At 41.3% G+C, this 14,499-nt stretch overlaps 1 protein-coding gene across 1 annotated transcript in view; it reads right to left on the reverse strand.

Moving 5' to 3' along the window:
* Positions 1-14,499, reverse strand: part of MDFIC2 (MyoD family inhibitor domain containing 2) — a 52,579-nt gene that overhangs the window by 4,889 nt on the left and 33,191 nt on the right. Inside the window, exons 3-4 of the mRNA XM_054179994.1 lie at positions 14,269-14,307; positions 807-1,028 (exon numbers count right to left, since the gene is read on the reverse strand). Of these exons, the coding sequence (XP_054035969.1) occupies positions 807-1,028; positions 14,269-14,307 (261 nt within the window). The remainder of the gene's footprint in view (positions 1-806; positions 1,029-14,268; positions 14,308-14,499) is intronic.

Below are 14,499 nucleotides of genomic sequence, written 5' to 3' on the forward strand. Positions count from 1 at the left end.
TCCTCACTCTGACCTATGTGAGTTTTGCAATGCAGTCAGCAGAGGGAGGTTGTGTTGATGGGTCAGCAGACTGGCAGGGTTGGATGTAATGGTCATAGAATCATTTAGCTTGGAAAAGATCTTTGAGATCATTGAGCCCAAACATTAAGCCAGCACAGCCAAGTGTGGTACCACTAAACCATGTCCCTAGGCCCCACATATACACATCTTTTAAATACCTCCAGGGATGGTGACTCAACCACTTCCTTGGGCAGCCTGTTCCTAGTCTTAACAACCTTTAGGTGACAATTTTTTCCCTCTTTGAAACCTCCCCAGGTGAAAATTGAGGCCATTTCCTCTTGATCCATACAAGAACTGCATATATAAGTCCAACATGCTGACCACCAAATACAGCATATTACAGCAACCACAACAGCTGCCGTGGTACCCATGGCAATAGCTTCTGCGACTGGGAGATATATGTCCATGTGAAGTATCTTTTTATCTGATAATGACACTAGTACCTCCGTGGAAATGCTCATTACAGAACTACAAAAGCACTGTTGCACCATAGGCTCCAAGCTCCTCTTCTATGACTTTAATCACTGACAATTCATAAGATCATCTGCAGATTCTCATCTATCACAAAAAAAATGTCTGCAGGGCAACTTAATGCTGCTTTTGGCTATGTTCTTGAACTTCCTGTTCAGCACGTGAGCTTTTATCCTGAGTTAGAGTTACAGAGTGCTCTTGCAATGGGCATTATTTATATTTATGTGGGCATAGATTTGAATCAGCTTAGAGGTGATCTGTTTCATAAAACATACCATCACTGTCTCTCTGATGTACTGATGCGTCATCCTCGATGTAAGTGAATTCTCTGCATTTCTCCAGGGAAGCGATGGATGATGTGCTCGCAGCTGACAACTTCTTCTCATTTTTGGTACCCTTTGATGAAGTGTCTGTGATGCTGAATTCTGCCACAGAACTCATAACAATGCCTTTCATAGGCTTTTCATCTGTGTGTTTTTCATTTGTAAGCTGGTTACCTGGTGGGATTAGGGAAAAAAAGAAAGAAGAAAAGGAAAAAAACTTGTTTGTGATACTAAGACAGAGATCTGAAAGAATAACATATGCAGAATTTCCAAGCCTACAGTTGTTTACTTCCAAAGCCTACCCTTCCTTACCCAGTGGTGTCAGCCTCCTTACACAAGCAAAGTTTATTCATAGTTTAAGTATTTTTGAGCTTGCAATTCTAAGGTTTTCTCTTAAACCCAGGGGACTTAAAGGCTGAGTAATAATTCAGCTCCACTGGGCGGGATCAGGATGGGAGAGAGAACAGAACTGTGACATCTATTTCAGGTGTGATCTCCTAACTAACTTCACTTTGTGATATAAAAGAAGGCAAAATAATTATCTTGTTATTTTTCAACAGCAGCTCTGTTTCCTTAAATTTACAGCCAACAATGTGTGTGTAGGTGGTACCTAGGTGCAGATGTGCCAGCTCACCATGTCTCATAATCTTGTAGCAAAGAAAGCCAGATGGTCTCTGTTTAACATCCAGATACATTATTTCGTAACTTTATCCACACTCACGGTGCTGGCCTAGAAGTCACCTAGAAGATGGGATACTTCACATGCTGTCAGTGTGCCAGAGAGGCAGCTCAGAAAACAGAGGAGAGCTTAATTTTAAGTCCTAGCTAGGGGAAAGGTTAAGAAGAATTCTGAGCTCAATTTATTCTTGAAGAACTTCTCAGGAACAGATAAACATGGGCTGATATATCGTTTCATTTACTCTCCAAAGTGATCAGGAAGCCAAGAAACACAGTCATTCTCTCTATGGCTGGGATGATAAAACCTCATCAGTTCTTATCTGCAGCTGATTAACTCCTGCACCTCACATCAAGCACAGCCTCACTTTTTATCTTACTTAAATCTTGTGATATGCTTGCTCTTGAGTGACATACAGAAAATCAATCCTTACAAACATCTCCGTTTTGCAAGCATTACTTTGTGAGAGGAACAGTAAATGCTCTAAAGCAGTTAGTCTGTGTCTGCTGCAAGGACCCAAAAGACACTTCATATCTCTTGGGTTTTTTTCAGGTACTTTTGATCCCTGACATGTATCAAGGTAAATCCAAGTGAGAGAAATGTGGATGAGACTACAGTTGTGTCCTGTAGTATCCTTGGAGCCAAAAGGAGGAACCGTGTATTGGATGAATGGGTTGCAAGGTAGGTGCAAAACTACTGAGATCCTTGGGCTCTAAGTTAGGGGAAGCAAGGATTTGAGGTCTAACTGGTATCTAGAGCAAGCCCAGTGAAGGCCATGAAGGTGGTGAGGGGTCTAGAGCATCTGCTGTATGAGGAGAAGCTCAAGAAGTTTGACTGGCCTGCAGAAGTGAAGGTAGAGAGTGGTGCTGGATGCTGTCTTCCACCTCATAAACAAGGTAATGGAGAAGCCAGACCCCAATTCAACCCTGTAATGCACAGAGGTAAAAGGGCAAGATGCCACTATCACAAGCTTAAGAAAGAAAACTTGGGATTGGATATGGCACCAAATTAATCTCCACGGAAGATTTAAAGTACCAGAATAGCCCTCGGTAAGGCTGGAGAAGTGTGAAGAGCTCAGCTAGGCACTTTTGTCATCAGCCTGCTCTTACTGCAGGGTTAGCCCTGGTTTAAGGCAAAGGCCAGACAAAGTAACTTCTAGTTCTTTCCAAGCTGATTTTCCTATGATTTCTATGAATTTATTTACTTACAGAATGAGTGAATAATCATTCAAAATTTACTCATAGTGAGATTTTATGCTGGTTTAGATCATCTTCATGGTAGTGAAATATGTAGAAGCAGAAAAGCTTGGTAGAGTTGAGCAGGGTAAGACCTTGGGAGAGGATAAGAAGAAATACTAAGCTATCATTTTCACTTTAACATTAAATCATTGCTTTAAAAATGTGTGTTGACAGATGTTTTGGCTTGATTTTGAACTTCTAATAATGACAAAGTATACTGTGTAGGAAATGTGGATTTTTCCTGTCCTGGAGAGTTTACAGATATGCCTGAGGCAAGGAGCAACAGGTGCAACAGAAGTGAGGATAGGAGACAGAAAGAGAGAAGTGGCACAGAGAAGAGTCTCAGAAACCTACAACTGTCAGGTTTTATGAGTGTTATGGTGAAGAAAAGCCGCAGGCAAGACTTGGGGACAGGAGAGGCAGTGGCTCCCGTGGGTGTGGCCAGCTAGTGCAAAGCACAGTCATGCACACCTGTAGGTTGGACACTTGGTCACAGGAAACCACCATCCTGGGCAAAGCACATCTAATTTTTCCCATCTCTGAGAGTTTGTTGATGGTTCTCCCACCAGATTAAGTAAATACAGCTTTCCCCCCACCCCGCTCGATTTCTTGGTTAGTGTCTTGCGTCTGAAATGTGAAAGTTCACATATTTTGGATGTACTTACGTGCACACTAACAACTGCTTTCCAGTGTTTATAAACCGACGCCATACCAAAACTTTCCCTGCACTTTCCTCCAGTACCATACAGTCTCCAGGAACAGTTGTGCTAATTGGAGTAGCAGAGCTTTGGAGGAAGCAATGTCCCGCTTATGTATTGGATTTATTGGACAGTAATTGATTTGTGAGTCCAAAAGACAAATGCCCCACCTGTTATTCAGGTGTCAATCTTACAAATGGATTTTGTTTGTCCGGGCTGAGAGCTACACACAGATCAGATTGAAAGACATAGGCAAGGATGACGAGTTCTATCATTTTCTTCTTTCAAAAACAGTCTAAACCAGATCTATTTTAAATTGCAATATATCCCTTGACTTCCCCATCTCTGCTACAATACATTGGGCCCACAGAATGCATTTAAGCATTCAACAAACGAGACTGAAGAAAGAAAATCAGACGGAAGTAATCAGTAAATGCCAGACTAGCATTTACTGTATCCATCGACTTCTACTATTCATGCTTCGAGTCAATTTTTATTCTTGAAGTGCTGTTGAAGAGAAATCAAAACCAGAAATAGAAAGGCATAGATATAACCTGAATTTTTTTTTTTCCAATACAGCACCATCAAACAAAAGGGTAACAAAAGCTGTCATTCAAGGGCTCTTCTGTTTGTTAAAGCATACTACATCTTTGAAAATACATTTCAGTGTCAGACTTTTAGTTTGAAAAGCTCCCTTTAAGTAATGTTATACTTGTCTTGTGCAGCTAGATCAAGTCTTCATACAGTCACTGTAACAAGCAACTTGCTATGACAAGTGAGATCCTTGCTTCCACAAAACAGTGCAATAGAGGCTAAAGCAGTGTACAATTATAGGTCTCCATTTCATTTTTATGCAATTACCTTCAGTTCAGCCTTGGGTCCATCCACATTATGTCTTTTATCAATTTAATGTTTGCACAAAGTGTCTAAAGAAATGAAGATTATTCTAGAACAGCATAAAAAAATTATTAACAGGGCTTTGGTTTTTTGTTTTTTTTTTTCTTTGTTGCTGCATGTAAAAGTAGTGGTTGAGAGTTTGGAACAAATAAGTGGAGCCAAATAATCTTAAAAATATGTTTTGTACAGTATTGTGGATGATTACTATAAAATGAGGATGTAAAAAAAGAATAAAATTACAAATAGAGATGGGCAGAGGGTCAAACTTTGTTGCTATCTTTTAAGGGCCTGTGTTCAGCTTCAGATATCCGGCAACGTCTGTGGTTTTAATTTGTAGGAATCATTCACTGAAGTGAATTAAAAGGGAAAAATAAACAGAAAGTGATGAAGAAAGCACAGATTATTCAGTGTTAGTCTGCTAGGCAGAGGCAGCTAGAGGTAAACCCTCAGAGTGTGCCATTTTTAAATAGTATCATGAGGTAGCAACTTCCTCATATGGGGAAGCTGGGGCTTGCCTCGGCTGCTGCAGTAGAAGGCTGGGATTGTTCACCCATGTTTATGTTAGAGACAGTCTCAGTGCACATAGGAAATCTTTAGGTTTTTAAAGTTAGGTGTTTGGGGCAGCTGACTACAATGTCTAAATTCCTGAAAGCATAAAGTAAATAGCTTACTTTCCACTGATGTCATCCTCATATTCCTCTGGTTAATAGTTAGGAGCAGTGGTATCAAGACTGGCACTTACAGTAGGTCCCCTCACCTCTATTTCTCTTCCTTGGCTTAGGCACAAACCAGGGTCTTTCAGCTCTGGGAAGTCATAGGTTGGAGTTTCCTAGCATGCTTTTGAAATTATCTTCCATAGTGGCATATAAGGGTTCTAAGCTTGGTTTTGACAAGGAATGTGGGTAAGAGGTGCTCTGTTCTGCCGTATAAGAACTGCAGCAATATGGATGATGCTAAAGAGGTGTTTAGAGCAACTGGTCAGGGTGAGTTGCCACTGAAAGAGAAGAACTGATCTATCACTCTATATAGGGCTCATAGATGTCTTACAAACAAGGGACAAGGGAGTCTGTGGCTCTACTCACTTGTGACACTTGTTCCAAATCTATCTGGACAGTAGCCTTTTGCCTCACACCCCTGTGGCAAGGAGACCCAAGCGTTAATGGTGAGGTGTGTTTAGGATATATAACTTTTTACTATCACCATGAAGCATCTTTGTGTGTTGGTGCAGTGAAAGAACCAAGGGAACGCCTGGCTGACCTCCCTGCCATTCATATCCCATGCACCACTGTCACTACCTGTCTGTGTAATATATCACATGCTCATCACTGAAAGAGCTGTGTGCCATGTCCATTCAGTCCCGAGATGAAGCAGGCAGGGCTCCATCAGACCTGATGAATGATAATTTGTAAGTATAAAAGCTTGAACTGAGCTCATTTGGTTTCAGAAGACTCACAGCAAAATGAAACCCAAACCCCAGGTTTTGATGGCCGTGTTCCAAAAAGGAAAACGTAGAAAGAAAATAAAAGTATGTTTTCTTGCCAGTTTAAAGGACATAATTTGTCTACCAGCAGCAACAGGAGGGGCTGCCAGAGGTGACACATGCTTGGGGCCAGCAGCTTACCTGGATGGACCTCACTGCTCAGTGTCACCCTGGGGAGTGCCAGGGGTGGCAGGGAGCTGGTGCAGCTGTCTTAGTGGAAGAACAAAGCAACACTGTAGAGAAAAACTGCAAATAAATGTGATTTGGTGCATGTTTCAATCCAAGCCACTTAGAGACAGCCATTCATTAACTTCAAGAATTGTGCTTTGGAGGCAAATAGAAGCTAGTGAGCTTCCTTGCAGAGGAGGTTACATGGGGTGGTTCACTGTTTCCATTTCTCTCTGCCTCATTTTTGGAAAGGAAGCCAAAAATAAAACATGAAAGAAAGTTTTGTCTGAGAAGAGAGGGAGAAGATCACTGGGAAAAACAGAAGTTCCTGTTTCAGGTAGGTACAGAATCTTTTGAGAGTCCAAAGGTCTGAGATGGGGCATCATCCATGCCCAAACACCCCAGAGTCTTAGATGAGGTTCAAAAATCATCAGTAAAGGAGAGTGGAAATGGCAGCCCAAGCTCCAACCTCCGGGGCTTGGGTGTCTTGGTGGACAAGATTCCTATGGTCCTTGTGGTGTCAAGCCCAGGTTGCTGAGCTCCCCCACCTCTGCTGTGCTTGGCAGACCATCTAACTCCATGTATAGGGCTTGGAGACTTAAATCTTTTTTTCTCTTCTCTCTCCCAGGGTCCAGCAGGTAAAGTAGGAGGGGCTGTGGGACTGCCCCTATAGTGAGTGCAGCAGATGGAACAAACTCCATTGGAACTGCTTTCATCCACACAGGAAAGTCCAGGGTGAGAGCAAACGTCAGAGCTAACCTGAAGCACGCTGCTCTAGACTAATATATCATGGATGCTTGCACAGTTTGGTGCCCATTCCGTTTTGCTGAGCTCAGGCGTAAGGATACAGAGGATTTAGAGACTGTTTATTTTTGTCATAAGGAAACAGGAAATAGTACACAAGGTTATAAATATATACTGGGCTTCATATGACATCATGGACTTGTGCAAGCACTTCTCCTCTGATTTATGATGGTGGACTGGTAATTCACAGGAGCTTTGGGTTTGCTTTATTTTGCTGTTGCAGTCACAAAGCTAATGGTGCAATCCCGGGAGGGGCTATTTTATCAATAGTGAATTTTTGACCTCATTGCATACATTTTAGCTTTATGAATTAGTGACCCAGCTGACTGTAAAGCCTTCTACTGGCTTATTATAAATCTATCAGAGGACTGGCAAAAAATTTTGGCCCAGATCCTAAACTCTGACAGGCATGTGTTGATGGACGGCGCAGCAAGCACTTCCACTAATATTTCTCACTAATTATACCATATATAAGAAAAATGAATTAAGCCAATGTTTATATGCAGCTTTAACTGCTTTTGATACAAGAAAGCAACACAATCCCTAATAAATTTTCACCTTCAACATTTCTATTCATTATAAATTTTACCATGATGAATGAAGTTAGAACTGGAAAGGGAGGGGGTTCATCTTGAAATCTGTTCAGTGAATGACTGAATTTACTTCCCTTCCCCAACTTGTGTTGAGGAAGGAGGGAACAGATGGACACAGGAAGAAGAGGGAGGCGAGTGCGGAACGAAGGAGATGGGTGAGGAACAGATGGAGCTGGGGGAAAGCAAAGAGAAGAGTCAGCAAGGATGATAGGAAAGTTTTCCACTTGACCTTGAGTTGAAATGAAGGTCTGCATACACCATGGGCAGTTAGATTTTTGGGATGTATCTTTCTTTCTCTGTAGAACATCTCAAATTCTTGTGGGCCATCCCAGCAGCCTAGTCCACCCCAGGTGATCTGCAGAACCAGAGACTACATTTATCTCAAGGGGAGGGCTGCTGCAGAAGGGCACCTGCAGTATGTTCCAGTCCTACAATGGTAATGGCAGGGGAGAAATATGTAGAAATGCAGTACCAAAAATGGCTTGGGATGTGGTAAATTAACCCAGGTATCTGAGCCAACCCAGAAACTGGAGCTTATGACTTTGGAGAGGTATCCTATGCCTTGTTTGTTAGGGTCCAATGGCTAAAATACTCAAAGCGATTTATGATTTTACCTGCTGAAAGTAAGACATTTGAGATGGGCTGATTTTCAGAATATGCTGAGCATCTGTGCTTTGAGGTGTGTTGAATTATATAGCCCAAATCACCAGTAAGTCTTGGAAAATCTTGATTATTTTCTTAATTCTATTAAATTGCCTGCACATAGTCCACCCGTTCTGGCTTTGCTAGCTGAAGAATGGAAGAGGTGAAAGTTAAATATTGGCCATGTGTGTCACTCTCTTTGAAGAAAATGGGAGCCATGTGCACTCACCTAACAGCAAAGTTTGGCCCCAACTATGATTTCACAGCTGGGCCCTAACTTCAGGAATGCCAAAGCACTAAATGACTCAATTGGGGTAATCTGATCAATGCCGTATTTTCAGGGTGGATTTTAAATTGCACACACAGCAAGAGCAGAGTTCGTTTTCCTCCCTCTCCAAATCACTTTTCTCGGCAGATTTGATAGCATAAAAATGGAGTTTTGTTCCCATCACACAAACAAGGGAAATGGCAGAAAATGTATGTCAAGGCAAACGCACAACATTACGTCCTTTATGCTTTTTGGGAGGCTGCTTAAGAAAACGGCTTCATTAATTTTTGACTGAATAAAAGGTTCCTTTAAGGGATTTCAATAGGTGACATGGAAAAAAATAATAAAACAAAAATGTTAATCCGAATGATCAAGACAATGGAGGTTAAAACTGTTTTGAAAATATGTTTCTTTTATAGATCTCAGCTGTTGGAAGAGTTACAGAATAAATATACGGTAGTGCTGACATTCGGTGCTGTTTCATCTCCGCAAAAAAAAAAAAGAGGTTTTAATAAAGAAAATTCTTTGCAAGGAATGCTTTCTGCAGCCAGTCTTCCACAAAAAAAAAAAAAAAAAAAACGAAAAAAAAAAAAATAATAAAAACCAAAAAAAAAAAAAAGGAAAAAAAAAACAAAGGAGGTTCCCCCCCCCCCAGTTTAATAAAATTAATTTATGTCATATTGATATGTCGATATGTTTTTCAATAAACTTTTTCACAGAGGGGTTTTTTCCCCCCCCCCCTTTAAATTCCCTTCACTTTAAAAATTATAATTATATGTCTTCCTCCCACTTTGAAAATGGCACAAGGTGCTCATTTGCAGAGCTCTACTGTTCAAATCTTCACTGAGAATAGAAATGTCATGACTCAGTTAACAATGCTTTATTATTCACATTGATCTTTTTTTATAGTGTTCTTTATCTCAAAAACATTGTAAATCAGATATCTTCCTCCCACTCTTTTGTTCATTTGCAAATTTTTATTATTCTAGTTTAAGAAAGCAATGGAGTGTCAAGAGTCAGTGTATATTGTTTATGTTCTTCTTTTTTTTTTTTTTCTTTTTTTTGCTTTAAAATTACTTTTAACTATAAAAAGTAAGATGTACAGCAGGGGGGTGGGAAAAAAAAGAAGAAAAGGTGGATTTAAGGATGCTTTAAAAAGAATTGAAGGGATCAGTCTGAATTTTATGTTGTTCGCTTACACTTTAGAGTTGCAATCAACTTTGCAAGAAGAGGGACCAAACACTTCATGAAAAGGTTTTGATGTGCTAATTCAAAAGTGTCTGTTGCATCAGACATCATCTTCTGTGTTAGATGCTGGACATAATTCATGCTCTCAAGGAGCACAATAGCAAAATTCACAATTGTTTTGGTAGTAGTGGCTTACAGGTGCCTGCCCGGAGACCTCCACCTTCCATCGCTCTCTGTCTGAGCTTGACACCAGGTCCTTAGGAGTCCTCAGCAGATAAACACCAAGATAAATCATTGGATTTTCACAGGAACCTCACAGTTCTGGCATCAAGTGTTAACTGCAGCAGAAACATAACCTCAGCTGGTCAATAGGCAATGCAGTCACTGAGGCCCATGGACCAGAGTGAGGGGATATGGCTGTGCATGCTCCAAAAGCTCTCAACATTGGTTTCTAGATTAGAGCTTCCAAGTTATCCTTCAGCCACTGTTTTCTTTCCTACCAAGCATTTATGTATTTATTCTGTATTTGTCTGTATTTATGTCCTGACTGTTGTGACAGAATGAAATGCCCTCCATGAAATAAAGCCATGATAGTAATTGAGGTTAGTCCAGAGTGCAGTGGGATCTTGCTGTCTTTCATGTGCTTGCTGATAGGAAAGTTGTTTTTTTTTGTTGTTGTTGTTGTCTTTTATTCTTTTGTCTCTTTTGAATTAATTTTCTCCAGTTTATGGCTAGGGCATCCTGGCACCCTGTTGTTACTACCACAGCTCTTGACAGAGATCCTCCTCTTTGGGAGTCCCTGAGAGGGAGCAAATATTTCTGAAGTTGAATTTAAGACCCAGATTGGATTTTTGGATCTTGTCTCAAGGCTGTGCTCTTCTGATATTTTGCTAAAGGGATAATTAAACTCAGAACAAGTAAGTCTTGAATTGAACACCAACTGAAAATACACAGCCAAATTTTTCCACCTCCCAGTGGAGGGCTAAGCATCTACTTGTTTTAGCAATGTCAGTAGATCACCCCAGTAACCATACAGCTATGCCAGTGTTTGTCCCTTCCCTGGACTGCAGGGCTTTGGGATGCCCAGCCCTATGCAGAGCCCTTGAGACCACCACACTGATGGGGCTACATGGACATCCCACACTGAGTGTTGGGAAAGTTCCATCCTAGCACCCACATTGCAGTGATAACTCAAAATTCTCAAATTCTCTTCATTCTGCAGGTTTTCAAGCTGGAGATTTTTACGCATTATCTTATCTGAACTGATTGTGTTGCTTTCAATTAAAGGAAAAGCAAACTTTATTATTGTTATTACATTACTTGCCTCAACAGCAGTGCTGCGTTAATTCAGTCTTCCTTCCTTCCTCTCACAGTTAATTACTCATCCCATCAATGAGGTTAAGACCTTCTGCTGGTATGATCAAGTTTCAGAAGCAAAATCCCTACCAGAATGGAGTGGCCAGAAGTGGCCAGGGCTTTATTTAACATGCTGGCACAGTAACTAAAGGTAGGTCTCACCTACGGGCATCCTTGTGTAAATGCTCACTCTCTTTAGTTGGGAAGTGCATAGGTAATGTAAAACCAGAAAATACTGAGTTTATTACAAAAGAGGGAGGTTTTTTTGTGTTCCCCTCCCCCCTGTAAAATGCTGTGTTGTTAAATTTGGAAAGCACTTTAAAGTGTCAGTTTTATTTTTGGTAAGCAGTATCTATTGAAAAATGAAAATATCAGAGGGATCTCTAGGCAGAATTTGTGAACTTTCCAATGAAAAGACAGCACAGTGTCTTCTTTTCATGTTCCCAGGTCTTTGGCAACTCTGCCACTTTCAGAATGACACTGAAGGTATGTGCCAAGGGTTTATTCCCAAAGCAGGTATTACACACAGCTACGGACACAAAAAAATATCCTTTCACAGCACTAATGCCTGAGGAGCTCTGAGGCTGTCAGCATTTTGATTTGGTGGGGAGAACACCATCAAAACCACATATATTCTTAAATCAAAATTATTTAAACACCATCAAACAGAGCTGCAAATAACAGAACATCAAGCGCTCCTCGTAGATGGTCCTTAAAGCTCTGCTGGTGGTAAATTGGCATGTGATAATAGAGGACTACAAATCCCCATGTCTTTTAATAAGTTATAAAAGCTTCTCTTTGATTTGAATCCAATGATGAGTGGCAATCTGCGAGAGTCTTATGTCTTCTAGAGGCTTTCCTAACACACACTTTCATTTCTTTCTGTCTTGTACCCCTGTTGTACTGGAGCACACCTGGGAGATGAACTTGCTCGGTATAGCAAACACTATTAATCTCATTAACATCTAAGCACCTCACCACATACTGCTGAGTAGCCTTTGCTTGGCTGTGCTGGAAAACCATTTATTTAACTCCACAAGGACCTGATCCAGTATCAGTAGATGTCAATGGAAAGACTTCCAGAGAGCTTAACAGGCTTCAAAACAATCTCCAATATGGAGACTTCCTGGGTTCCCTTGATCTTTGCTTTAGAAAGAACTGTAGACAGAGCAATTAGCAAGAGGAAAGATGTGTCATGCTACAAAACGTTTTCTTTCCTGGTGGACACTGAAGATGCTGAACACCTGTTCTAGGGGCACATTGTTTCCTAAGTATGTAATAAGTACTTTTAGGACAACACACTTTTGAGTGCTCTGGCAAAGGTCAATATGGTAACTGTCCTGCTCACAGAATCAAATAGGCTTCTCTTGACATGCAGTGAAAGGGTGTGTTTAAACTCAGTCAATCACCATTCTTGCATAGTGTAGGAGAATCCAGGAACACTCAAGATGTCTTTTCCTGTGTATGTGAACTTATTCAGAACCAAAAAATTGTTCTTAGAAAACATGAATCTTATGGCAGAAGAAAGTTTCCTTCATGACTGTGCTACAAAGGTTTCCAAACAGATGCCTGTTCATTTGGGTATATGAAATACTAGGTTTGACCAGCTGAGAGGCACAAACATAATTTCTTTTCACCATGGCACCTTCACTGTGGTCATTTCCACCTGGCAAGTACAGTACTAGCACAATGTCTTCATTGTATGAGCATTCACAGGAGAGCAGCAGAGTTCCAACAATCTCAGTGAAATGCCAGCCTCTCCCCAATGCCTGCCATTTGTCCTGCATTGTAAGGAGCCCTACTTGCAAGGAGTTTTGCTAATGTCTGATGTGAGCACTGAACAGAAGAGGTTTCAGGTATTGCTAGATAGTAGGTCAGCATACTCCCACCCACCTATGGACATGGATCAAAGGGCTGGTTGGGTGACCTTCAGTGCACTGAGCTCACCAAAGCCCCAGGAGCAGCACCCCTTGTCCATCTATCTAGGGGTTGCCTGGGCATGGGGTGGGTGAGAATTCAACCCTGTCCTCACTTCCCCACATCAAAACTTTCACTGAAGCTTTTGTTCAAGGCTCAGGTGTACAACCCGTTCCAAGCAAGGAGGTCATAATCCAGGCCTTGAGAGGAAAAAGTGGTTGTCAGCGAAATGGAAGAGGTGTCACTGTTTTAACACAAATTAGGCAAAATCTAACCCTCATTAATCCTTCAGAGCAGGGCCTCTGGTTTGTTCTTTTTTTCACTCTATTCTGTATTCAAAGCAAGTACATTTTTTTCTGTCACTATACCACTATTGTTAACAACTATAAATGTATTAAAAACACAGGGGCATTTTAGTATGTGTATTGTGCATAAGAAATATTGTTACATGACAAGCTCCAATTGGCAAGTGAAAAGAGGTTTTATTGAAGGAAATAGCAGTAGCAAACAGTGAACTATGCAGAATAATGGTAATTTTTCCTTTAACATTGGCAGCGTGCGTTCACTTAATCTGACTGCTCCTCTGTCTCTGCCTCATCCAGACCCAGAGGACCTGTTAGACAAGCAGGCAGCCACCTCTCTCTGGGATCAAGCTGTCAATGCAAACTTGCTTTCTTTCTATTTCTTGGAGCTAAGCTATACCCCCAGAGCTCCTGAAGCTTTTCCTGAGTGAAAGCTTTAAAAAAGCTCCATTCTAAATTACATCACACGAGCTGTTCTCTTCAGACTGACAGAACAAAAGCAGGGAAGGGTTGGGGGGGGAGAAATGCCAAAAGTACCATCTGAATGACTTCTGGGTTGCAGAGAATGATTTACCTCCTCATGCTTGATCAGAGCAGACTAACGCTATCTTGACCTTGTCTACCAAAGCCCCAGCAGTGTCCTCTAACGAGCAGAGAAAGTTTTCATCTTGTGTGTTTGCAATACAAATACATTCAGGCTTTTTCCTTGCAGCAACGGGGTCTTGGGTGCCCCCTTAAGAAAAGTCCTAATAGGGGGCATGGTGCTTTCTAAACTTTTTTTAGATGATGTGGTCTCTAAGACTGTTGGAAGACTCAGCCTTTTGGTGACTGCATAGCCTGGTGTGCTCACCCTCTGATCGGTTACCCCCTAGTTAATGGTCATGGTGGGCACAAGGCCCTTTTGGGCTTCTTACCCCATTTTCATAAGAAAATGGTTGTGAGATTAAGAGCTTGTTCTCATGCTCAAAAGGCCTGTAGGCTCCAGTACACAGCACTTCTGTGCTTGTTTTTCTCTTTTGAGTAAAACTTCAAATGTTTCTTGAAGTCAGTAACACAAGTAATAGTCACATTTTAAAGATGATCTGAAGGCTGAAACAGGTGAGGAACCATGGAATTAGAATGATTGAGCTCATTTTCTTACATGAAAGGCAGCACTTCAGTAGCTGCAAAGATGTGGTCTGACTTACCTGAACCTCCAAGCTGCTGTAGGATGGGGCTGTCCAGTTCTGGAAAACAAGAATGGGAGAGGGAAGCTTCACTGAACAAGAAAAGCTCCTCAGCTGGTAAAGGTGGCTTTGTTATCCCACACAAGCATCAGCATTTTGTCAGTGCCTCAAATGTGTGCTGTTATCAGAGGAAAGTAGGAATTCAGGCTACTGAGGCTGGAGACTTAGTCCCCTAATTGACTTCAGAGGTAT

The sequence above is a fragment of the Dryobates pubescens genome, chromosome 1, assembly GCF_014839835.1.
Source record: "Dryobates pubescens isolate bDryPub1 chromosome 1, bDryPub1.pri, whole genome shotgun sequence".
Classification (NCBI taxonomy): Eukaryota; Metazoa; Chordata; class Aves; order Piciformes; family Picidae; genus Dryobates; species Dryobates pubescens.